Raw genomic sequence first — 26,434 nt, 5'->3', positions numbered from 1 at the left:
AGAAATGTTACTTTTAATGAATTTGCTCACCTTTGTGTAAGTCGTCGGTTTAAACTTTCGAACTTCCAACGCGTTTTTAGGTATGTTCTCTTTAGGTATGATTTACCTTCGAATTGGTACAGAAAAAAACCTCAACCGGAGAAAGCTCTTAACACTTCGTAGAACCCTAACTAAAAGTGTCACGGAGGGACCAAATGGCAGCCGCTGCCATTTCTCGAATTTTACTTAATATTTTAATATTTTTACTTGTATTTGAACATTTGAAGCTTTAGCCAGTTCTTTTCTGGTGTCTGAAACAGAAATTTCACCTCCTTGGGTACTGTATCTAAAGATTTCTAACCATTCGATGTTTTCATCTTTATCAGAATCATGGAGTAAGGGAAAGTGGTTTTCCTTTGAATGCGGCAGCCTTTGAATGTTTCAATTTTTCTTTTATTTTTCAAAGCCAAAATTCTACTTTATGAACAATAGTTAATACTATTAGGGGAAAGTCGTCTGCCTTTAAATGCAGCAGCCTTCAAATGTTGCGATTTTTTCGTTGTTCTCAAAAGCATAAATTATATTCTATTAACTATTAGGTAGCTATCCATCATCCTCACAAATCATCAAAAAATGGAGAGCCTAGCTCCTATTTCCTAGATGCTAGATCAAAAAAAAATGAAAATGAGCTCTAAACTGTAATTTTGATGTTCCACAAATCATGTGATTTTTCATAGTAAAAATCATTTTACAAATAAATCTTCCATTGTGACACATAGAAAGTTAATCAGGCTTAATATTTCTGTTAATACATTTTGGTTCAGATAACACAATTTTTGTGGGTGGCAAAAATTTGCAAATATCACCCTGCAGCAGCCTTTAAATACTAATGTCGTGTGCCTTTAAATCCTATCTTTCCATACATCAAAACATGTGAAATCGAACTCTTACTTTTCTCTGCCGAACGTCATACAAATACTTATAACCTGCTATCTTGCTCCGGCCGGGATGTTTCAAGTTGACAATTTTCAACTTCAATGGCTTTTTCTTCCAAATTTTCATGTGCAAAGCAGTGCTTCAGAAAAATGTGAAGAAAAGTTATTGTTTAATGTCTTTTGACTGCAGTGATGATTTTAGTGAGTGCGTTAGGCTTCAATCTAATCATTTATAGCCCATTTAGTTTTATTGATTCAATATTCTCAGTGAAAAAAAAAACATTTAAAGGCAGCTGCCTCGCGTTTGAAGGCAGACTATGCCAGCTGCCTTCATACAAATCGACATCACTTTTTTAATTTCCTCAGAAGGAAAAACTGAGGACTTGCAAGTGCTAAATGAGGTATTCATATACGCCGAATGAACAAGAGAATTTTTTGGTGTAGTAGAAAATAAAATCCATTTTGTGGATTCTTCAGAAAAAAATCTTAAATTTGGAACTCCATTTTTCGTTTGAAGGCAGACGACTTTCCCCTAACTATTTTCTATTAACTTTGCTTAACAAAATGGATTTTTAGCTTTGGAAATAAGAGAAAAATTGAAGTATTCAAAAACTGACGCATTCAAAGGCATGTCACTTTCCCCCATAATTCTTCTCAATAATTTGCAAAAACACTTTCAATTTGTTCTCTTAAGGCTTTTTATACACTAACAATCAAGAAAATTACATCTGCAGAACGTCAAACTCCCACATAAAATGCATATGGCAGCAACTGCCACTTGGTTCTTCCGAGTGCAGTTTTTTTGTTTTTGCAATATATTTACATTAATATTTAATTTTTATTAAAAATTTTAAAACGAAAAAATAGCCAGATAAATTCTGCACGCATTCAATCAGGCCTCCAGGCGAAATGATATATTCTTCACTATAAAAAATTAAGGGCAGAATCACATTGACAGTAAAATGCTCACCGTATTTCATTAATTTACGCATTTTCATTGCAATTCTTACGGAAATTTTCCATTACCGTATTACCTTATCTCATACTCGGTGGCACTAGGTAAAAATAATATAAGAAAATTGAAGAAATAAAACGAAAATGTGATAAACGGTGAGCAGAAAAGATGAATTTCCCTTACAGTTTTTTTTGCTCACCGTTTATCGAATTTTCGCTTTATTTCTTCAATTTTCTTATACTATTTTCACCTAGTGCCACCGAGTATGAGATAAGGTAATAAGATAATTGAGAATTTGGGTAAGAATTGCAATGAAAATGCTTAAATTAACGAAATACGGTGAGCATTTTACTGTCAATGTGATTCTGCCCTTAATATAGAATTTTATTATTCTGGACAACAAAAAATTCTTTGAGATGAACATTTTAAAGAATTATTTTTCAATTTTCCAAAAACAAAAATAGAAAGACACTGGAATGAACATACATAAATATAAAACTGAGTACTCAATAGAAAATGTCTTTTCTAAATTAACGAAATACGGTGAGCATTTTACTGTCAATGTGATTCTGCCCTAAATTTAAAACTAAAGGCCTCTACACATTGGGAGCAATTTTTGTCAAAAATTGCATTTTTGACAGAATTTTGACATTTCTGCCTACGGCACTCCAGCCAATTTCCTTCAAAAAAGCAATTTTTGACGAAAATTGTCCTCAATGTGTAGACACCTTAAATTGGCAGCGGCTGCCACTAGGGTCCTTCCAAGTGTTAAATTGGGAAGGTTATTACTGAACTAGAGGATTCCTGTAGGGGAATTCTGTCATTTTCGTGGCATTGTCACGCATGAGTTCGAAATCTGACAATGCCATTCGAGCTTTTTCTGTCATATCATATGAGTTCGAAAATGCAATTCATTGAATTTTTAATGAAATCCCTTTACTTGATGATTTTATGAAAATACAGTACGTTTGATTGATTTGTTTAACAAACTTCATTGTCATTTGAATTGCCAGAAATCTCAAATATGTGACTTCTGACAATGCCACGTGAGCTGAAATGGCAATGTCATGGCAACAGAATCGCATTTCGTAAAAGCTCTCCTAAGTTTCGAACCCAATTTGTAATATGGCATTGCCAGAGTGTTAGAGAATTCCCCTCCTGGCCCCCTTATTAAATCCTCTTATAATCACGAAGTAACGTTTCGTCATCTTTTTAGTGTGATATTTCATAAATTATCCCCACTTTGTGCGACAATTTTGGTTTGAAAATTCGAAATTGCGTTTGAATTTTCGAACATCAACGATATTTTGTGCAAATAAAATTCCATTTACCCTTTGGTTGGAGAATCAAACTCCACATGTCAGTGCACCCAATTGAAAACTTCTTACAGTTTGTTTTTGCTTCCCCATCCAACTGGGAATACTTATCTGATCTCTGTACTGTATTTAAAATCAAAAATCAATGTAAACGACGACAATTACAGGTTGATTGCATTAATTTAAAATATTGATTTTCAATTGTATTTATATTACTGTAAAGCATTTATATTAAATTTTAATATGCCCAAGTGAGGCAATTATTTTTCAAATCGTTATTATTCTGTGTTGTAGCCCAAATATTCCCTATGTATTTTCGACATTGAAGAAAGGTTTTTAATTGAAAATAATTTAATTGGAGTGACTTTTGTGCTGAGGAATTATCGTATTTAAATTCCCTCTTTCCTCTGTTTCTTTTGCTGTGATTGTGCAAATGCAAAATGACCTGCCTCAATTATACTGAACAATCTGGCTGGGTGATTGTTTAATTTTAGGTGGTGGTTGATTGCAAAGTAGTGTCAAAGTTGCTGGATTGCTGGATGTACAATGAGAGTGAACAGGAGACGAATCAAGGACGTCGCCTTGGCTATATGGGTCATCTGATTCAAATTCTCGATTCACTGGTTTCAAGTTACACAATGTCTGAGGAACTTCGTGCCTTAATTGATTCGACACTAGTGGAGGATGAGATGGTGCTGTGGCAGAAGATAATTGCCGAGGAAGATGGCGAGTTGACGGTTGAGATGAAACAGCAGAAGCGCTTTCTTGCCGATCATAATCCATTTCAGGATGACAACAACGTGGGACCCAAAGACTTCTACAACGAGGCATCAGATACGTTTAACGACTTTGGAGACTCCATGCAGTAAGTTTTATTCTTATTTCTGATAATTTTATCAAAACTTTTTCAACTTCATTTTTTTTTAGTATCTAATCAAATCATTTTCTATTTTTAAAATTTGGAACTCAATTATAGAACAAGTTTTTATTACCTGATATTTATTTTCAATTTTGTACATTATGCTTATCAAAGTTTTATGAAAAATTGGAAACTTTCATGCCATATGCCATTGAGAAATTTCGGTAATTCGTGGATTTCAATAAGTTTGTATAATTGAAATAATTCATGATTTTTGTTTAATTTTTTTAATTTGTTCAATTTATTTGGAATTTTTTTTAACATATTTTGAGGTCATATTTTAGTGGAATTTTGGAAATCTGAAGTTTCGAGTTTTTTGACGTCACGCTGTTTGTCCTTCCGTCCAGCCGTTACTACGCCTAAAAGGCAAACGGTTCTAGATAAAGACTTGGTAACTTTGGGGACCCCCCTCCGCATAAGTCGGCCCTGGAACCATTAACAGAGGAGTGATATTAGCTCTGAAAAATGCGGACAGTTTGTAGAGTAAATTTTTTCGTGTTATCATACACATTTCACGAGATATCTTAAAAACTACGTAGGTTGCCAATTTGGGGTTTTCGGTTGCCTATTCAATAATAAGTTGACTTTTATTTTGTATTTGTATATTTTGCTAATTCATTCCACAATGACAGAAAACAGATAATAAACTCAAAAGTCTTTTCGGCTCTCTGGAAACATATGGGAAACATACACTGAGAGAAATTCGAAAAAGTCAAAATAAAATTCCGGAAATGTTAATTTTACCCTTCAGTATTGATCCGAAAACTGTGTTAATATTACCCTTTTTAGGTGTATTAGGGGTTAAAGTTACCCTTCTTTCATGTTGATTTTAACCTTAAAAGGTGTAAAATTAACATTAAAAAATGTTGATATATTTTTACACCCAAAAAGTGTTAAAGTTATGACGAAAAAGAGTTAATCGCAGCCTCTTTTTCTCAGTGTAGGAAACGTCGTGCCCCTGACCATTAATATGTTTTTCATTTCCCCCTTGCTCCAAAACTTTCCGCAAAACAATGCTTTTTGTTATAACTCGAAAACACGTTTTGCGATTTTTTTTTTAAATTTTTGTATATGTTTTATATATTGCACAGGCGTACATTTCGTCCTTATTTAAAAATACCGTTGAATCATTCCTAATAACGGGATTTCAAGGTCAAAAGTGAAAAAGGCTTTAGAGGGTGCATTTCTCAAATGAATGAGGTCATAATATGCCTTGCTGGAAAGGTTTTGGAATTTCCGACAGACTGAACTAGTTCCAATCGGTTATAAACCGAATATGAACCTGTTTATAACCGTTAACTCATTTTATCCGAAATTTTATAATATTAGTGCAAAGCATTCAGGCTTCGCACGTATTGTGCCTTCGAAAATTTCATATTTTTCCTTAATTTCGTAATTTTGAGTTTTGTTTTGAGTGATTTATCAATCGGTTTTAATCGGTCGTGAACCGGCAAACTGAAGACAAAATTTCCCAGTGGGAAAAACTGCAAAATCTTTCAACTCGTCAACACAACGACGATGCTAATGTAATTTTAAATAATAGCATTTAAATCACGAGTTCGAGCATTTCGAAAACCTTGGAAACTTTACTAAACCTTTTTTTTATACAAAAAAAAAATTCACTTCTGTTTGACTTTCCAAATTTAAGCCAATCATCTGAGAAAAAATTATACCATAAATGTGGTTTGACTTTGAACTTTGACCTTTAAAAATTCGATATCGAATTGTTTTCGAAAATGGGTGTCTATGGACAAAATGTTTGCTTTTACTACCTCCAAAACATATTCAAAAAGAAATCATGGGAGCTGTTTTGGAGAAAAACTCAATGTCAAAAAAAAATTCGTCATCGGATTTTCGAAGGTCAATTAAAACCAGTTTCAAGGGCCTATTTCTCAACTAATTCGCTTGGGTTTGGTGGAGAGTAGAGGTGAGTGGAAAATGGAGGAAAAATTCCCTTTAGACCCTTAAGACCGATTAACGCCGGTGTTCCAAAAAATGTTCTCTATGGCCTTCTATAGTTATGTTTTGCTTTAAGAAGTCAGAAAAGGTCATTACCCCCAAACTTTTGACCTAAAGGGCTAGAAAATATATATTTATCGGAGGTGGTGGTACCAAAGACCAACACTAGCTATCTCTTACCGATTAGCCTCTAGTTCGAAGAAATATATATGACCAATAAATCAAAATTTTCTACAACAGTTAGCCGTTTAGGGGTACTTTACCGATACATTGCTGATTGTGTTCGATGCATTCGGGTTACAAATTTCAAGACCTTTCCAAAAAATCCTAATTTAAGCAAATCGATTGAGAAATGAGCCCACCAGAATGGTTTAAGTTTGACCTTTGAAAATTCAATTTCTAAGTTTTTTTCGGTCATAGGAGTCTTAGTATGAAATGTTTGCATGGATCTCCCACACATCCGAAAATAAAAGGAATCGTGGAAGCTACTTTCGAGAAAAACCTAAAAAAAAAATGTTTTGGGGGATGGAAGAAAAAACGGAAAAACGTCTGGAGATAATGTTTTTTTATTGGGGGGTCGCCGAAGACCGGAAGTTGATATCTCTTACCGTATGAAGTCCATAAGGGTAACAATTTGGAAAAAGCAGATTATACACTGCTCTCTCTTAAAATTGTTATAAAAAGATCTTGGCACGCCTTATTAATATAACTTTGCTTTTGTACTTTGCGCCTTATTAATATAACTTTTGTACCAATTCCCAACAGATTTATTTAAGAAAGATAATCAAAATGGCGATATAGCAAAACTTTTTTTTTGTACAAAGACTTTGAATTTTCTCCTAAATGATTTAACCAATCGCGATAAATTTAATATCATTGGAAAGGCCTTGAAATTCACTATCAGAGTGTTATAAAATACTTCCAAACATCTACTACTCATTTTTATACAGATAGCTTTAATAAAATTATTTTATCTCAAACTGATTTTCAAATGTGTAATCTTTGTGCTGCAGCTCTGCAATAGATGAAATGCCCAATATGGCTAATACAGAGGCCATTGATAACTTCTTCTCGGCTTACATATCAAGTGACCTGAGTTCGAGTATTCTGAATAATCTAAAAGTTTGGCCAGATGATGATTTGCTGGCGAACGATGAGGAAGACTTTGAGGCAACGTGGTCAAAAGTTGATGATAATAGGGAGGCAAGTGCATTAACATTCATCAATCCATGGGATTCCGATGGTGCCACATCAACTGATGACCAACAACAGCAACCGCAGCAACAATCCTGTGATTCCGGCTGGGCCAATTTCTCCTCGGACAATTTTGCCGATTTCGATACGCACTTCAATCAGTTCAGCTGTTCCAATGATAGCGTCGAATTTACAAATGCCACGAATAATGATGATGATCGAACAATTGCACTGGATGACAATCAAAAGGAAGAAAATGCCGTGGATATTTCAGAAAAAGGCAACACCATCAATGATCAGGAAATCCAAAAGGAGAAAAAGGATGAAGGATCTGTGGAGGATCATGAAAATAAGGAAGAAAGTACAGGTGTTGGTAGTGTAGAAAAAATCCCATCGGTTGAGGAAGGCAGCGAAAATCCAATTCAGACTGATAATGCAACCACTGAAAATAAAATCTGGTAATTTTTATTATTTTTTTGCTTTAAAGTTTTTTTTTTGCAGTTTTAATTTTTTTTTTTGGAAATTTCAGCGATGAAAATGCCAAAAATGGAGACAACTCTCAAACTTCTGAAGAAGCTACTGACGTGCCATTGAATGTCGCAACAGAAAGTACCAATGATGAGGTGATTGGCGATTCTGCGGAGGAGCCAAAGAAGAAGGAAGACAGTGCCGACGAGATACTTTCTAGCAATGGACCAACTGATAATTCCATTGACGTGGAACTGTAAGTAATTATTTCTTTACAACTTAATAACATATTCCCGGAAAAAATTAAAGAGTTCACAGTGCAATTAAATGGTGAAGTGAAAAAGACTTTGCAGAATGCTAGAATTGTAATGGTTTGTTTTGAAAGTAAATTATATTTTTATAGATTTTTTTTTAGGATTGGCTTTCAAAATTATTATGATACATCTTGCCCTGCCCTCTTGTTCAATTTCGAAATTCAAAAATCTCCATTAACTTTATCATTTACATAACTCAATTATCTGGTTACCGAAGAGTTGCGTGTATTCGAATAAATTTCACATTTACTTGACATTTATAGAACAAGAATGGTATACTTGAAATTTACTTAAATATTCCCAATATTTGATTCTTATATCGATCTGCCGTAATTTTATCAATTTTTGTTTTCAGTTTTTTATAAAAAAAGTGTCGAATCAACCGATTAAAACCGATTTATAAAACACAAAAATTGTTTATAATGACTCTATTTGAATTTAACTATTAACATTATTACTTTTACCTGTTGACCTTGAAAAACCGGTAAAAAATTGGTTCAAAAACGAAAAATGTCCAGCAGTTCAACTCCTAAAATACAAGAAATTTAAAGGGCTTTATGGAAAATTAAGATATCATTGTAATAAAGTTTGCCAAATATTGGGGAAAGGGACCTTTAAGGACCACACTGTGAGAGAAATCCGAAAAAGTTAAAATAACATTCCGGAAATGTTAATTTTACCCTGCAGTATTGATCAGAAATCGGTGTAAATATTACCCTTTTTAGGTGTATTAGGGGTTAAAATTACCCTTTTTCATGTTAATTTTACCCTTAAAAAGGTGTAAAATTAACATTAAAAAATGTTGATATATTTTTACACCTAAAAAGTGTTAAAGTTATGAGGAAAAAAAGTTAATCGCACCCTCTTTTTTTTTCAGTGCATAATAGGGGTTTTAGATTGGAAATTTAGCCCAGTTTCCGAATGTCTCGAAATCCTGAATAACAAGCAAGAGGTTTTTCAAAATCCTTTTGCCTTTAATATCCAATCCTAAGTAAAATTTGCCAAAAAAAATCTTCATTTACAAGAATTCAGAGAAGTTTCATATGATTCAACATTATAGACATTACCTAGCATAAGACTAGGCAGAGAGCTTATGTGTCTTATACCGGTTTGAAACTGGCGGTTTAGCCCAGTTCCCGAAGGTCTCAAAAATCTAAATAACAAGCATTTTTATTGATTTTTCAAAATCTAATGGATCTTTTGCACTTAATATTTAAAATCCTAAACTACAATTCCCTCACAAATCATGCCTGATAAGGAATTAGAAAAGTTAAGCCAGATGGCTAAGCCTTAGGTCTGAAACCTGTATTATACAGTCTTCAAACTACAGGTTTAGCCCAGTTCCCGGAAGTATCCAAATACTAAATAGCGAGCAATTTTATTATTTTTTGAGAGCCTAATAGGTCATATATTTATCATTAATATTCCAATTCTAAGTAAAATGTTTCCAAATTAAAATCGTAATTGATAAGAAATTAGAGCAGTTAGGATAAGTGTGCCAAATTTCGGCACAGTTTCCTATCTCCAGTTCTGTTTGACCTAGTTTGATGAGTGAGGGCTTAAACGAAAGATCTAACCATATGCTATAACTTTCTAGAACATTTGAACTTCGTGGGACCAACACCAGGGGCGCCACAGTCGAAAAACCAATTTCAATATCACATAACCTCAATTATCTTGACACGTGCTTAACCGATTTTGATGATTACTTCGACAAAATTGTAGAGGACATTCGTGTCTACATTTCGTCCATACATCATTTTTCGATCAGATAATGCCGTCTGTCCGATTTTGTCGTTTAAATGTGGAAAAATTGATTTTTCCCATAATAACGCTTTGAAATCACTCAGATGCCAATTTGACTGCCTCTACTTCACCAAGACACTTAAAATAGGGTTTTAAATGGAAAGTCTCACAAAATACAACAATTCTTTCATATAGTTGAAGTTCACCAAATGAACACGGTCGAAAAAACGAGTTCAGAAAAAAAACCGCGCTTATCTCGGCTTCTGATTAATCGATGAGATCATGTTCTATGGCAAAATTATAGAGAACTTTCTGGTCTACATTTCACCCATATATCACTTTTGTGCCAGTCTATCCAAATCCTTGATATTTTGGTTTTAATACAAAATTTGTATAATTTCACGAATTTGATTCAAGATAACTGAATGGCGTCCCACAACTTCAGTTCTAAATCGAATTTGCATACACTCCGAGTTAGCTCACATTAAGAATCTCACCTACATAAGCCGATTAGGATTATCTGTCCTTTTTCACCTGCAGACCGCTTTTTTTAACATAATATCCACATTTCAAACGTTTTCTAAAAGAAACGTAAGTCACGTCGTTCGTTTGTCTGTCCGTCAGGTCAATCGTCCGTCCGTTACCGCGCCTAGAAATCAAACGGTTAAAGATATAGACTTGTGTAATCGTTATGCGAAATGATCGTTACTTTGACTCGGTGAATACGATAATAATAGATGGCGCTGCCAGAAGAGAGGGGAACATGTTGGGTAGGCTTGCTGTGGTGAGGTTTGAGACGGCAGTCTCTTGGAGGTGATTGGAATGACTGGAGGTCCATCCTGAGGTGTTCCCAGGAAAGTTTACACTTGGAACTTTCTGGGACTTATGGGGAGAAGTCGACTCCGAGACCATTAGCATTCTACTCATTTTCCCCCACCCTTCTCCTTCTCTTGCAAAACCGTTTTTTGGGATTCATCGAAAACACGTCGTGTGATTTTTTTTCATTTTTCGATATGTTTTTTAGGTTGCCTAGGCGGACATTTCATAAAAAAAATCACTGTATACGAAAATACCGTTGTATCCGGTTGTATCATTTCTAATAACGGTTTTCCACGTTCGAAGATTAAAAGGGTTCTAGGGAGCGCATTTATTAACCGAATGGGGTCATATTTGGGATAATTGGAAAGGTCTTGGAATTTCGGACAAAACTGAACGGGTTCCATTCGGTTTTGAACCGAATAACTTAGTTTTATACGAAATTCGCTTAAATTACCCCTGTGTTGCATTTTGGAAAATATTTTGAATGATTTATAAATCGGTTGTGAACTGGTAATGAACCGGTTATGAACCGATAAGTAATTCTTATTCGAAAGTCAGTTTTTTTTTTACTTTTATGACTATTTTGGGGGATCTTTTGAGTGATTTGTGGATCGGTATAAATCGGATGAGAACTGGTAAACAGTAAATGTTTCGCAAGTACTTTTGTGGTATAGATCTAAGTCACGAGTTTGAGTAATTCGCAAAGCCTGGAATGCTTTGCCATCTTTGTTTTTGTTATACGTAAATGTGCAAGAATGTTTAATTTAAATTCCTTCAAGAAAAAATTGAAATAACTTTGAGTTGAAAACTTGGTTTTAAACGGCAAATATAGGAAAATTCATTTTAAAAAATCGAATAGTTGGAGAATAAAAAAATATATTCTTACCACGTGACCTCAAGATCTGTATAAATTCTTGTCTTTAGTGTTTATGTTCCGAAAAGCCTGAAGATTCCTAACAAAATATCGGTTGATTTATTGTTCTTTGCTGTTTGTGGCATTTCATCGTCAAATTCATCCATAAATTGCACTGGCCTCAAAATGAAACCCATTTGTCAATCATGCCCCAATCGATTGGTGGTGACTGATGGCTAAATGTTTTTTCTTGTAGCAAAAATTGCAACAACAATGAAATAAATGACTGCAAAAGTCAACCAACTTCCACCAAGACAGCAATTGTGGCTGTTGATGAAAATAATGCCACAACGCTGACCACTACCGTGGAAAATGGACCGGCTTAATACATGAGGCAAAAGTCTAAATGCATGTAAGAAAAAAAACATAGACTTTTTTGTTTTGTTGAAAAAAAAACAACATTTTTCTTTCCAAAATTAGCATAACGCAACTCCCACCCGATTTTAAAAAGAATCCTCAATTTGAGCCAGCAATAGAAATTGTAGATATTATTCTTTTTGGGGGTATAGATAAAAAAAAACAACGCTTTATCAGTTATTATGTAAATTTGATATTCTTTCAAAGATTTTCTTTTGAGTATTTGCAGTAGAAAAAAAACACGTTTTCCCTTCGAAAATGGCAACATTTAGACAAAGAAAAAAAAAAACCAGTGGAACTTATTTGCTACAACCATATCATTCACACGGTAAAAAAATTCTTTTAAAGTGTACTAAAAAAAAACCATAAGGTAGGTAATGACAATTAAGGAAAATTAAGAAATACAAAAAAAAGAAAATTGTATAATTATGAAAATTAGATAATGGAAATATTTCTTAAGCTTAATATGAAAAAAAGATTAATGAAGCGCGGTGATTAAAAATGAGACAATTGGGTGAAAAAATGTGATTGCAAAAAAATTGAAAAAATATTCAATTTGATCACATTTTGAAAAAAAAATGATCGGGGAGAAATTTAGTTAAAATTGGTGAGATAATAAAAAAAACACTCATGTCAATGAGAAAATTAATGATGAATTAGAATTAAAAAGTCTTCCGGGGGGAGTAAATTTAAACTAATCAATTGAGATGAAAAAAAAAAACAGAAATGATATGAGATGAAACATTCAATTCACACAATAGACTTTTTCTTTAACTAAAAGCTTTTAATTTTTTTCCTAATAATTTGATTTTAATTCATTTTGTCAAATGATGATGAAAATGAAGAGATAATTCCGCCCAATTTTTAAATAAGATTAAAAGAAAAAAAAAAGATTTTTGAATTAGAAAATACACTGGGAAAATATACCAAAAAAAAAACAAACGTGAGATATAAATCTAATGGTTAAATAGCAAACTTCTTCGTGTTAGGTCTTTTTTTTTAAAGTAACATCACACTATGCTGAAGAGTAAGTGAAAAAAAATAACACATAGAAAAAGAATATTATTAAAAAAAAGCAGGAAAATCTTGAGAAAAAAAAATATTATTTAAGGGTAAAATTAACACCAACATACTCAAAATGAACACACATTGCTCTGAGGACTTAAAAAGCGAATGATAAAAGTGCATTATAAAATATAAATTAATATTTTTGTAGTTATTTGCTTTTTCTATATATTTCTAATTAATTGTAAATGTGTATTTTAAATAAACAAGAATGAGTCACGTGAAAAGAAACCATTATTAACATTAGGAAATGTTATAGATGAGGAAAGAAAAACCAGAAAACAAAATCAGAAGAAAATAACTCAAAAAGAGCTCGATATGAGATATGGTTAATAAAAATTGGCATAACTTCACTTTACACGATCTTCTTGATTTTTTTTTCCGCCTATTGACCATTGAGGCGGTGTTTGTCACATGAACAGTAGGGTAAGATGGAGTAATTCGGAATCATGTCTATTTTCGAATTTTGAGATTTTCTCACTGTTTCAGATGGCCAAAGAGAAAAAGAAAGCCACAAAGCAGTACAAGACTTTAAATTCAAAAATACTTCTTCGTTGTTTTTTTCCTTTTGCAATATAAAACTGTTAGAAAATCCCAAAATTCCAAATTAGACATGATTCCAAATTACCCCATCGTACCCTAGACTCCGCCTACAAATTTATTCCAGCCACGCCCTTTTCGTGAAATATGAAGAGTTGTGGGCTGGACTTATTTTTTTTACGATTGCTGCGATCTTATGTTAACTAAAAATTTCAAAAACCTTCCGAAAAGCCTGGGGTGGAATGATAACTTTTCGCTAGTATTGAATCGATAGTATCAATAAATCTATATCTGTTAGATTAAGTGAATGTCGACTTTTTACGGATTGTTGGGCCATTCATTGCAACATTCTTAAAAGTATGAGACTGTTAATAAATATGTATATTGGATACAGGAAGCGCAGCTATCGCAATAAGTTTTCAGAATCGACAGTCGATAGTGTCGAAAATAAGTTATCATGTCACCCCTGTTTTCTCAGCATTATAATAGCTAAACTTCAATTCAGGTCTAAAAAAAAGTAATAGGCCACTATTAATAACCTAGAAACCCAATAAAATCTCGTTCCTAAAATCGTTACTCCGAATATTTCGTATTTGGAACATTTCGTTTCCGGAATTTTTGCACCTGGTACATTTCTTTTGAGTGAATTTTGAATCCGTATATTTCGTTCCTGGATATTGGGAACATAAGATACTTTCTTTCATGTATGCTTTGCACCTAAAAATTGGGGATCTGAGTAGCGCGATATGCAAAGCCGTTAACTCTTAGGGAAATAGGTCCTCGACTTGACTGACAGTTGTGAGTTCGATTTCTGCTCGGTACCAAGATTTGAATGTCCACCGCATTCGCCCAACAACTCAGGAGCACGGAAGAAACATCCACATTGTACAAAAACGCTCCTATGCGGTCTACATAGCGATGGTGTCGTTACTCTCCTCCCCGTTGGCAACCCTCCCTACTGCAATCTCAAGGCTCTCTTACCTGCTTCAGAGTGAGTGGTACACTCAATCCCGGTATTATGGACATTTTCGGGACCGAAAAAAACGCGCGAAATGGCATAACGCATCGAGAAAAGTTGCATACCCGCAGGGGCTTTCTTTTGAGTAAATTTCCGAACGAATTTCGCGAAGAGTAAAAGCAGTCAAAACAAAAAGATGCAACTGTTTAATAGAAATGCATTAACAAACAACAAACAGTACTTTTTGGCCAGAGTTCTTTAATAAATAGTTAAAATATTTTAAAAAAAATTACCTTAATAAAAGAAATTAAAGTTTTATTCTGAAAAAGTAACACAATGTTTTCAAATTCTCGCGTCGCAAAATTAGTATACATTCAGGCGTATAAGATAAGATAAGATAAATTTATTCATTAACAATGCTTTCGAAGTACAGTTTTGTTTAACTGAGATCCCGTGTAGTTTTCAGCGTCCACCGCCGTCTTAGCGTTGGTGACAACCTCCAGAGCAAAACGGTGGAAAGCTCTTTCTCAGGTTGTATATGCCAGTCATGTAAAAAACATGTTTGAATTTTTCTTTGAATACACAAAATTCCAATAAAAAAAAGAGAAAAAATAGAAGATTTTGCTCTGTTGAAACTGTACTGCTCTCCAGCATTGTGAGAGGTTAAAAATGGCTAGTTCTTACTGAGCTGTAAGCCATTTGGGACAAGGTCCCATGATAAAAAGGAAAAGCGAGATAAACACTAATCTTGAATGAAAGAATTGACAAGTCTGGACAAAGTGTTTTCCGCGAAATCTTTAAAATGCCAAGCACGAAATTTACACAGTATTGAAAGAAAGAAAAATAAATAAATAAATAAGGAAAAGAAGAAGCCGGCGAAAATCTGTGGATCGATTCAAGATAGAAGAAATAAAGAGAAGAATCAATCAACAAAAAAAAAAACGCAGAGAAAAAAAACCAAAAAGAAAAAAACATTACTTATGAAAAAGAAAAGAAAAATGCATCAGGGAGGCTCCGCCCCACGGCCATCCCACCAGACTCGCAAATAGATGGTCCCAAGAACGAACTGTCCACTTCATTTTTGCAAATCCACCCTTTACATTTTAACCTTTCACGGGGAGAGAGACCTCGGTGAAGCCGACGGAGAGAGACCCCAGAAAGGATTTGCGGGTGAAGGTAGAGAACTTCATCTTAAGTTCAGTAAATCGAACCCGTTGGCTGAAGGCTTGGAAAAAAAACACTCAAAACAGATCACCCCCAGTTAGCCCAGAAAAAGAGACCCCAGTTGCAGAAAAAGTTATCTCCCCGAAACAGAAGTCAGCTTTCAGAATAGAGAAATAATTAATAAAATAAATTAAAAGTATTTCAAAAATGATTTCATAAATTGACTCCCAAAAGTAGGCAAATTTGCATAATTGTATGTGCATTATTCCGTCAGGTCCATAATCCCGAAGGACTTAATGACGATCCGGAACTGCGGTAGAGTCGGAGATAAAAAAAAATAGAATCTTATATCCGGATACTCCGTTGTAACCCGTCCTATGTACAATATTGGGTAGAGAAAAGGCAGAAGGCCAGAAAGAGACCCCAGAAATAGGCGGGACTAGAAAGGCACTCCAGCAAAAAAGAAAAAAAGGAAAAAAGTGTACAATAAATGTCTCCAAAAAATAATGATAATAGAGTAAGAATAAAGAACAAAAATTGACCACACCGCAGACCGGCACACTCACAAAGGACACGGTGTCAAGAACTCCATAAAAATAAAATATATAAAAACAAACAAATGGAGGATTAGTCAAGTCTCGCGGTAAAATAAGCCTCCCAAAGATTAGCACATAATTGTTTGGATTGTTTTGTACGTGAATTTTTCGTATCTAATACAGTACAATTCTGGAATTTTTGTATTCTGTTCTTGTCGATACTGTATGTTTCGCTCCAGAGATTTCCGATTCATACATTTATAGTTTACGGAAATTTTATACTCAGAAAATTTCATTTTTACGAGTTTTATGTGTGATGCATTTCGTTCCCCGTAATTACGTATCTAAAATATTTCCTTTTCTGTATGTTTCATACCGAGAAGTTTCGTATTTAATACATTTATTTTCCAGAAACCTCGTGTCTGACCCATTTGTATTCGGATTGTTACGAAAATTTTACAGCGGTGGCGGCTTGACTTTCCGAACCGGTTTTCGTTTTTCGATACATTTGAATGCGTAATAATCACAAGTTATTTTAATCGGAATATTTCGTTCTTACGAGTTTTTTATTTGGTACATTTCGTTCGGTACGAGTTTCGTACCTGGTACAAATCAATTCCGGAAGCTTTGTACCCGGTCCATTTGCGTTCTGATTGTTACGTACGTGAAAGTTTGATTTTTGATATCTTGTTACAACTCCGGAATTCCTGTACTCGATTCATTTTGCAACTGTATATTTCATATCCGAAAGACCTGATTCTTTGTTCGTTTTATATCTGGAAGTTTCGTATTCTACCCTTTTTCATCTTTTGTGCTTCATATCTGGTAAAGTTCATTTCCGGAAATTCCGTACTCGATTTTTTATTCATGTACCTGTATTTTTCGTACCTGAAATTGTTGTATCTAGTATATTTCTTTTCCAGAAACCCTATAACAATTCCTACCTGTATACTTCATTCTTGAAAGTTGCGTAACTGGTAGTTTTATTTCCGGAAAATCCGTGCCTGATCGATCTGTTTAATTTCTTTTTGTGAATCTTTCAAGCTAATGCTTCCCGCACAACTTTAAAGGATTACTATTTTTGTTGGCATACGCTTCCGATATTCTACGTTACTCTTGCCCAGTATTCTTAACAATATTCCTTACTCGTGACTGAGTACTTTCAACGAGATCTTGTACGGTAGATCCTTTATGTCCCCCGTCAACAAATAAAATAATAGTGAATGAGAATATCATTAAGAAAGATTATTAAGAAGACAATGCACATCAAAAAGAGTAAATAAGTAACTATCATGTGACATTGCGCCGTTATTGTTGCTTGTAGGCGTGGTTTATTTAGCTAGTCAAGCACTACTCACATGTGAAATATCCATACGAAAAGTCATAGAAGATTGTACAAAGTGAAGGAGTTCCGAAATTTTTTGTGTGATTTATTGCTCAAAATCAGTGACAAATTTTTTATAATAAATTCCACCCACCATAAAAAAAACATAAAAGAGAGAATTAGTTAAATATAAAAAAAACTACTTCACAATTCTCTTTAATGATAAATAATGCTAATGCTGTTCACATATTAAAGTAGAAATAAATGGATAAATAAGACATGAAATATACCTTTAAAAGAGATAAAGAAAATAAAAACCAGCAGAGACAACTAACTCCTGAATTGACATTAATTGTGCGTACAAAAATAAAAAAAACAAAAACTAATTATCCTATGAGTTGTAAAAGTGACGAAAGAAGAGCTAAATTGATACATTTTACTTGAATAGCATTCATGAATAAGATTATAAATTTGAACTTACACAACACTCAAAATATAACATGAAAATGGACCAGTTAATCATATTTAAATTTAAAAAAAAAGAAAAAATATGAAAAAAAGTTTTAGTAAAAAAAATGGAAGCAGTAAATTAAAAAAAAATGACATTTTGCACAAAATATAAAAACTAGAAAGATTTAAAAAATAACAGTGAGCTAAAAGAAATACTTATATTTTACCCATACTTTTAGTTAGTGTCTGAGTTTTTTTTTTGGTTTTGAAATGCTTAAATGTGAGAATGTCTTTTTTATCTCTTAAGTTTCATCAGCTGAGTTTTATCCTATCAAAATAGACCATGAGACACAAACACTTTAGGAAATTGTCTTGTAAAGACGATCTCAAAAGCAATAGATAAAAAGCCTCCAGTGAAGAGATGAATTCCCAGGGTTTTTTGTAATTTTTTAATTTTTCCAATTGCTACTTCAGCCGGACAATTTCTTCAAAGTCATTGTGTCAAGATAAAAGAAACTACCTCAAATCATCATGGAATGATCATCTAATTTTTTTTTCATTTTACATTTTCATTTCAAATATCAAAACCGAGAGTGGAAGGTTGATGGTGAGAGAGAAAGAAAAAAATGTCACAAGAAAGAATATTTTCGATTTTTAAGGAATTTTATGCTTTTTTAGATGCTATTTCTGAAAATCATTTGCAGTGGTGGTACGTCTGGGAAAAAATGAGGGGTATTGAGTGCAAATTCTAAAAGCTTCTGAATTGATTTTGATAAAATTAAGAATTTTGAATTTTGAGAAATTCAAAACTCGCTTCGAGATTGTTCGAAATTGAATCCGAATTTATCTATTTTTTTTTTAATAATTTTTCAGAAATTGTCTTTCAAAATTTTTTGTAAATTAATTTTCGTGAATATAGCAAACATTTAGATGACCTCCAAATAGAATTTCGAAGTTTATATAATATAAATTTTTTTGACGTGAATTTTAATAAAATCTGAAAAGAATTTTGATGGATTCTGAAGGGAATACACTGGGATTTGTCAAAAATTGCTTTTCCGAAGAAAATTAACTGCAATGGTGTAGGTGGAAACATCACAATTTTGTCAAAAAAGCAATTTTTGAAAAAATTGCTTCCGATGTGTAAAGGTGTTAAAATAAGTTTGATGAAATTGAAGAGAATGTTAGCAAATCCTATTTTGAATATCCTATTACGCTATTATTCTCTTCGAATTTTGATGATTTCGAAAATAAGTGTAATAGTACGAACAAAATTTTAATGAATTTACAAATTTTTTCGATATAATTAAGGTGATTTTAATAAATTTTAATGGATTTTTGCTAGGTTCTGAAAAGAATTTGGATAAATTTTAATGAATTCGAAAAGAATCTTACTTTAATCAAAATTAATTTAAGTGAATTTGATAAGACTTTTGATAATTTTAACGAGAATTAGATGAATATGATGAATTTCAAGTAATTCCACTGAAATTTCGGAGAATTCTAATAGAATCTTACTGAATTCAAAATTAATCTTTTGAACAGAATTTTCATAAGTTCACGAGAATTAGATAATTTTGAAGACGAGGCTTTTGATAAAATTCTAAAAGAATCTCGATTAATTCAATGAGAAAATTTGAAATTGAAAAGGAATTTCGATTCACTGATGAAGATTTTACAGAATTCGAAGAGATTCTTAGTAAAATCTGTTATTTCACCGAATATTTGATAAATTCGAAAAGAATTTTGACGACTACGAAGAGAAATTTACTGAGTTTCAAAAGAATTTTTATTCACTTAACCAAAAGTTTTAAAATCGAAGACATTTTTAGAGAATCAGAAGAGAATTTTGTTGAATTCGAAGAAAATCTCACAAAATGCGTTAAGAATTTTGACTCATTGAGGTAAAAAGTTTGATAAATTCCAAGAGAATAAACTTGTGAAAAATATGCAGAATGTGAGAACAATTTCCCAGAATACGAAGAGAATTTCAACGAAATCATACAGAATTTTGATAAAATCAATGAGAATTTCTATTATTTCCATTTTAATATTATTTTATTATTAATTCAAAATTAAGATTCGAAGACAGTTTTACGGAATTCTGTGGAATTCAAAGACAATCCTAGTAAATGCGATGAGAATTTTGACTCGCGGAAGTAAGAAGTTTGAATAATTCAAAGAGAGCTCGTTCAATTTAACTCGTGAAGAATATTGATGAATATGAAAACAATTTCAGTGAATACAAAGAAAATTTCAAAGAAATCATACAGAATTTTGATAAATTTAAAGAGAATTTTGATTAATTTAATCAAAACTGCAAGATTCCAAGACAATTTTAGATAATTAGAAAAACAACCTATAGAATTCGAAGAGAATCTTAGTAAATTCGTTGAGAATATCATCTCATTGAGATTAAATTTCGATTAATTGAAAGAGAATTTGATAAATTCGTGAAGAATATCGATGAATACGAGGATAATTTTACTAAATTTAAAAAGAATTTCAACGTAAACGTACAGAATTTTGATAAATTCGAAGAGAATTTTAATGAACGTCGGAAGAATTCTGGTGTACTTGAAGTGAATATTGAAGAAATCAAAATAAATTTCAATTGAAAATCAATTGAGGAATTCCAATCACTTATAAAATATTTCCGTACGTTTTTCTAATATGAATATCTTAAGATTTAAAGGATTTAAATATATTTGTGCCCCAGACTCGCAAAACCGTTTCACTGCAAGATTTTCCAGAGTGCAATAGCAATTTTACGTGTTACTGCATTAGAAAATTACTAACTAATAAAACATTTAAGTTACAAAAAGACATTTTCTTCTGTTATAAAAGAACGTAAGATTTATCTAGCAGTAAAAATATAAATTTTAGAAATAATCCCTAATTTTAAATTTGAGATATTACAGCGTAAAGTGAGGATGAAAGTAAAAGGAAAAAAAAGAACTAAACCCAGAACTTTAAATTTATTGTATTTGATGAAAAGAAGTGACAAATTTTTAGAAAAACATGGTGCAATAATGTGATTTCAAGCATTAAAAATAATTAAAGGAAATTTATAAACCATTTTTTATTAAGAGTTTTAAAAAAAAATGATGGTGAAAAAAAGAAATATAAACTGTGCCTATAAATATAACCAAAAAAAGTGAAAAGATGGAAGAGTTTGTTTTCGATTTTTTAAATTAATAAAATAAAAAAAAAAATAATGGCAGTGAAGGTAAAAAAAATCATGATGAATTAATTGTATTGCAAAACTTATTATTTCAAAAAGAATAAATATGGTAATGGACAAGTACATAAAATACTAGTTTTTAGAGAAAAGCAAAAAAAAAATAATAAAAGTGCGATGGAAGACGTAGGGAAAGGAAAAGTAAAGAATGCAAAAAAAAATACTTTTAAGAATAAAAAAAAAACCTAGTGATTATTGATGGGAAGTTTTCTTTATTTTTCTTTTCTCCATTTACCGTGTGTAAATTTTTGATTTAAAACCATTACTTTAAGGACAATTGAGGTGAAATTATGGAAATGTAAAAGCTTAGAATTTGTATGTGTCTTAAAAAATATAATTCTTATTCTATATAGAAAGAGTCAAGGTATTTTAAGGAAAAAAAATGACTAGTAGAACCCATGAAAAAATATCAATAACATTTTTCAACACTTTAGTGAGTGTTGAAAACTTCTTGTGGCTTTGTCTGAGACTCTGAAAATGCATTAAAAAGTTGAAATTCTATTTGTCACTCTCCTGAAAAAAAAGAAAACTTAAGAAAAAACTTTGTATCATTATGTCAAGTGATATCAACAAAAAAAAAAACAACTCTAAAACGCATATCTCAAACTCTTAATTAACATATGAACATTTTACAAAAAAAAAAAAAATAAAAATAAAAAGTAAAAACGGTTTTCTAGAAATAAGCCCTACAATTTAGGGTTAACTACTGAAACTGAAATGCTTACCGTTTCAATCCCTTTTTGTTTTCCAAAATGATGCCTTTTTACTTTAAAAAAAACTGAAGTTTTGATTGAAATTATTTATGGGTAACATTCTTTAACTGAGTCAAAAAGATCTCTTTTGAAAGTGAGGTTATGTTGTGTTTAATCGCAAAAGGATAGGATAAGTATTTCCTTCACAAGCATTTTTATCACTAACAAATAGAACAATTTATATTGTTTTTGTATTTAGAATACTGGAGATTTTTTGGTTAGATAGGAAAGAGATTTCACAGAATCTCAGCTAAAACATAACCTAATTTTTTATGATTTTATTTTGCATCCAGTTTTCTGGATATCCAAGATTTCAAAGTTATACCAAAGAATTTTTTGAACGGAAGAAATAATCTAAAGAGTGGATTTTAGCGCGAAAAAGAATTCTAGTTTCCCGAAAATGAATCATAAATAGTTTTTGGATATCGCTCCTTGGAAATTACAAGGGGCCAACTAATTTTCGGCCATTTTTCAGGAGACAGCATGAAAGATTCAACTTTGTGTAAATAAGTATCTCAATTTAATGACTGAACAAAAACAATTTATTTCTTTTCTATTTGTGTGAGCACTAATATAAACATCGAAACTTTTATATTTTTGCCTTTCAAAATATGTTTTTTAATGAGTTAGCTCCTTGTCGTTCTAAATGATGTGCAAATTTTGCTGAAATTAGAATGACACGGGATCAACTTGCTTGAGTTAGTCCCCTGTTTCACAAAAATTTGAACGATGAATATATTTTGTGCCCCTTTAGTTTAAACAAAATTATGCAAATAATCAAAAAGATTAAAATTTTGAAAAACTTTTCTCATAACGAAATTTAATTATTTATATCATCTGAAAATTTATTAAATTGTCTTTCTAAGTGCATTAGAATCTCAAAATCGCAAAAAAAGTGAGTTGACCCCTTGTAATTTCCAAGGAGCGATATATATTCCACGATTTATATGAAAACCGTAAATTTTATAAGTTTCGTCTGTAACGAGTCTCATCTTTGGAAATGTAACATTTACGGATATATTTTCCGTGTAAACATAACCTAAAACTCAACCTCTTCTCACGAGTGGTTCTTTATTTTAAGGTTATAGCTAAAACCTAAATAAAATAATCAGAAATGCAAAGGATTCTTTATAACTCAGTATTTACAATCAGGATTTTACGATAACACGCATATTTGTAGCAAAAATCTTCTAAACACGGAAAGACAACCATAAAAATGGATAGATGACTTATCCGTTTGTTAAGTCAAGAGTTCGAATGAAATCTATTTACAAACGGAACATATTTTTGGTTATGGTCACTATATAAACGTCAACGGAAATGTGATGCATTTAGAACATCTTCCTTTGGAGCTTAACCTCAATCACCAGGAGACGAGTGAATTTTTGTAAGGTTATAATACTACTTTCACAAACTGGAAAAAGATTTCATTCATAGATTGTCACAGGATTTTCTTTACTAACTCCTTTTCTATTTAGTTAGTATTTGTACCTTCAAAACGTCTTTTAAATGTTTTCAATACGGGAGACCGGGGTTAAAAAAGATACCAAAATTAAGTTTTTCTTTAAATATATTTTGTAAAAAAAATATTTGTAATAGACTAAATAAAGGCTTGCGACATATTCCTTAAAGGCAAATTGAACTGAAGCATTCTAATGAATAATATACCTTTGACTAATTTAGCCCCGATTACAGTAGATTCTCTTAAATTCGGGCATTTGGGAGCGAAATATCACCCGAATTAGAGAGAAATTCGGGCAACAAATTGTTTAGAATGCAACGATTTTTTGTTCACTTGCATACTCATATTACGTTTACATTCTCATATTAATTGTAAATTTCATGAGAGCCCCTTAATAATGCAGAATCACATCACAACTGAGACAAAGCATGGCAAATTTGAGCATATTTGCTTCATTCGATATAATCAATCTAACTTGAAAAATGTCAATAAACTTTTTTTCAAATTTAACTGTTGCCAGAATTAAAAAGTAACCCCATCTTAAAAAAATTGAATTAGCGAGAGTCTACTTTACTTCTAAATAGTGATATCTTTCTTTGACAGCGGAAACATATTGCAAATCTTAAGAAAAACACAAAAATTGTCTAACTTCCCTTTAAAATCACGAGTTGCGCAATTGATCCTGGTTTAAACGTTTTAGGTTATGTCTTTTCCTATGAGAATCTGAAACATTTGCATAGACTTAATCCCTATTCGAAAAATAGAAACTGTGGATTGTTGCTCTTATAATTGATACAATTGCTCTATTAACGCTTTCGGGCAAGACTTTGTGTGTTGCTTCAAAAACCATTTCCACGTCGAAAAGCGTACGCTTTGTCTATGATTTTGAGGTTATGATTGTATTTGGCGGTGTATAAATGGATTAGAATTGTTACGATCATCATAGAACCATTACATTTTCTTTAAATAAGGTAATTAGTGTTAAAGAATTACTTGCAGATAAGAAATTTAGTGGTATTTATTACTCAAATTACGCTCAAGTTTTCTAGGTTAAGCTCAACATAACCTCACTTTAAAAAATAAACTTTTGTTCACGTAAGAGAATGTGACCCAATGAAAAAAGGCGCGAATTCAATGCTATGGAAAAACGATCAGAATGAAGAGTATAAAACAAATCGTGAAAAAAACAATGTGTATAGAGAATAAATAAGACAGAACCTAATAAATGTATTAAGAAAACAAAAATATCTTTTTGGTAGAAATGAGAATTCTGAGAGGAATATTCAACTTTAGTATGTGTTTTGATGACGTGATAGCTTAAATTATTGATTAAGGAATAATAAGAAAATAGTGTGACTAACTTATTCATCGCTGTTATGTATTGGAAGACAAAAAAACACTAAAAAGTTAGAAAAAAAAATAGTTGAAGGAAATTGAGGTGAAAAAAAAAGAAACCAATATAAAAATTAACAATGAATTTCAATTCCCGGTGCTCATCTTCCTGCTTCAACATCGTGAAAAATATGAATTTTACTCCAAAAATAAAGATTTTTAATTTAATTATTTAAAAAAAATGAAAAAAAAGAATTTCTCGGCTAAAATGTGAGTGAACAATAGAAAAAAACTAGTTGAATTTTGTGTAAAAGAAATGAGAAAAATAAATTTAAAAAAAAATGAAATGAAAATAGCAATTCTGAGAAACAACGAAAGTTAAATTAAACTGAAAAATTATTGAGAATTAATTTAGCGTTCCAAAAACTAATCTCTTCTAAAAAAAAGAAAAAAGCTAACACATAAACATTTAAAAAAAATAGAAACAAAAAATACTGAAGAAAAATAAAACTGAGAATGAGACATGGACAAAATGTGACCAAAGGAAAAGTCTTAATTTATTTGTTTGTTTGTTTTATAGCAATAACATTGATTATGAGTATTTCTGTTGAAATTAAATTTCACAATTTTTTCCAACACTTAAATAAAAAGAAAATACAATCAAGAAAGGAAAAAAAGGTTTCCTACAAAATAAAGGTGGGAACAAAAAGTGAAATAAAAATTGTTGTAAAGGTAAGAGATACAGCAACAGCATTACCAATATTTACGGATATGATTTATTTTATAGATATTATTAAGAAATAATTCCTTAAAAAATAAAAAAAGGAATATTTATTTCTTAGGCGATGCGCACGGAGGTTTTTTGTGTAAAAGTAAAATTACTAAACGTTCGTTAGTGTGAGAGAAAACTACTAGAAAATTCTAGCAGTCTGCTAGAACTTTCTAGTAATTTTTGTATTTGCGTCTCTCATCCCCATTAAATCAAGTGATAAGAAGCAAAAGTTTTGTTTTCACTCGAAAAAACTCCGAACTCAGAGCTTTAAGAAAAAAAAACAACTATAATTACTAGAAATTCTGTTAAACACACAACACACGTACATAGTTAATATAAAAAAGAAGAAAAAAAAATACACACATTTGTAAAGAAGAGTTTAGCAAGAAAAGGAGATCATAGAGAAACTTTCTTGGGGACTGAAGAAATTCACTTATTTTAATCTTCCTAAGCTTTAAAAAGTAGATATTTTTCTTCCTTTATGTCTTAAAAAAATGTCTGAAGAGATAATAAGAAAAAAAAACAGATATAGGTGAAAGATTTATTATTTCATAAATTATTGTGTATTTTTTGTTTTGTGTTTTTCTCTTGAAATCAAAGACGGTTCCTGCCATAAAGAAATACCTTTGTACACTTTTTATTTGTTGCCTTTAAAAAAGTAATTCAAAGAGATTGAAGTTTTCCGCTAATTTGTAAATGTGTGAACTATCTTTAAGAGCTAGAATAAATATCCTTAAAATAACCAAATGGTGTTTGTTTCTTCGTTTGTTGGGATTTTTCCGAGCAAAATTATTTTAAATATTTTCCCCGTAATAAAAAAAAATAAAGGTTTGGTATAAAATGGAATGGGGATTTAATTGAGGGGTCACTAAAAATACGAAGTCGTTATCTGTAACCGTTTGGCCTCTAGGCTCCTAACTGCTATCATCAAACTTAGACTTGAAAAGAAAATCGATCAGCCAAG

General features: G+C 31.7%; 1 protein-coding gene across 2 annotated transcripts in view; it reads left to right on the top strand.

Annotated features, from left to right (window-relative positions):
* LOC129803883 (serine/threonine-protein phosphatase 6 regulatory subunit 3-B) overlaps positions 1–12,292 on the top strand; it is a 34,713-nt gene extending 22,421 nt beyond the window's left edge. Inside the window, exons 6-10 of one of the 2 annotated variants that reach the window (XM_055850750.1) lie at positions 3,680–4,050; positions 7,077–7,715; positions 7,787–7,981; positions 11,714–11,869; positions 11,938–12,292. In XM_055850750.1, the coding sequence (XP_055706725.1) occupies positions 3,680–4,050; positions 7,077–7,715; positions 7,787–7,981; positions 11,714–11,843 (1,335 nt within the window). In that variant the 3' untranslated portion in view covers positions 11,844–11,869; positions 11,938–12,292. Of the gene's footprint in view, positions 1–3,679; positions 4,051–7,076; positions 7,716–7,786; positions 7,982–11,713 lie in introns of both variants that reach the window. The other variant, XM_055850751.1, reaches the window with a different exon arrangement.
* The last annotated feature ends 14,142 nt before the right edge of the window (positions 12,293–26,434 follow it).

This window comes from Phlebotomus papatasi, chromosome 2 (assembly GCF_024763615.1).
Source record: "Phlebotomus papatasi isolate M1 chromosome 2, Ppap_2.1, whole genome shotgun sequence".
In the NCBI taxonomy this organism is placed as follows: Eukaryota; Metazoa; Arthropoda; class Insecta; order Diptera; family Psychodidae; genus Phlebotomus; species Phlebotomus papatasi.
Note: the sequence above shows the minus strand (reverse complement) of the source record. Positions and strands in the feature narration are given on the sequence as shown.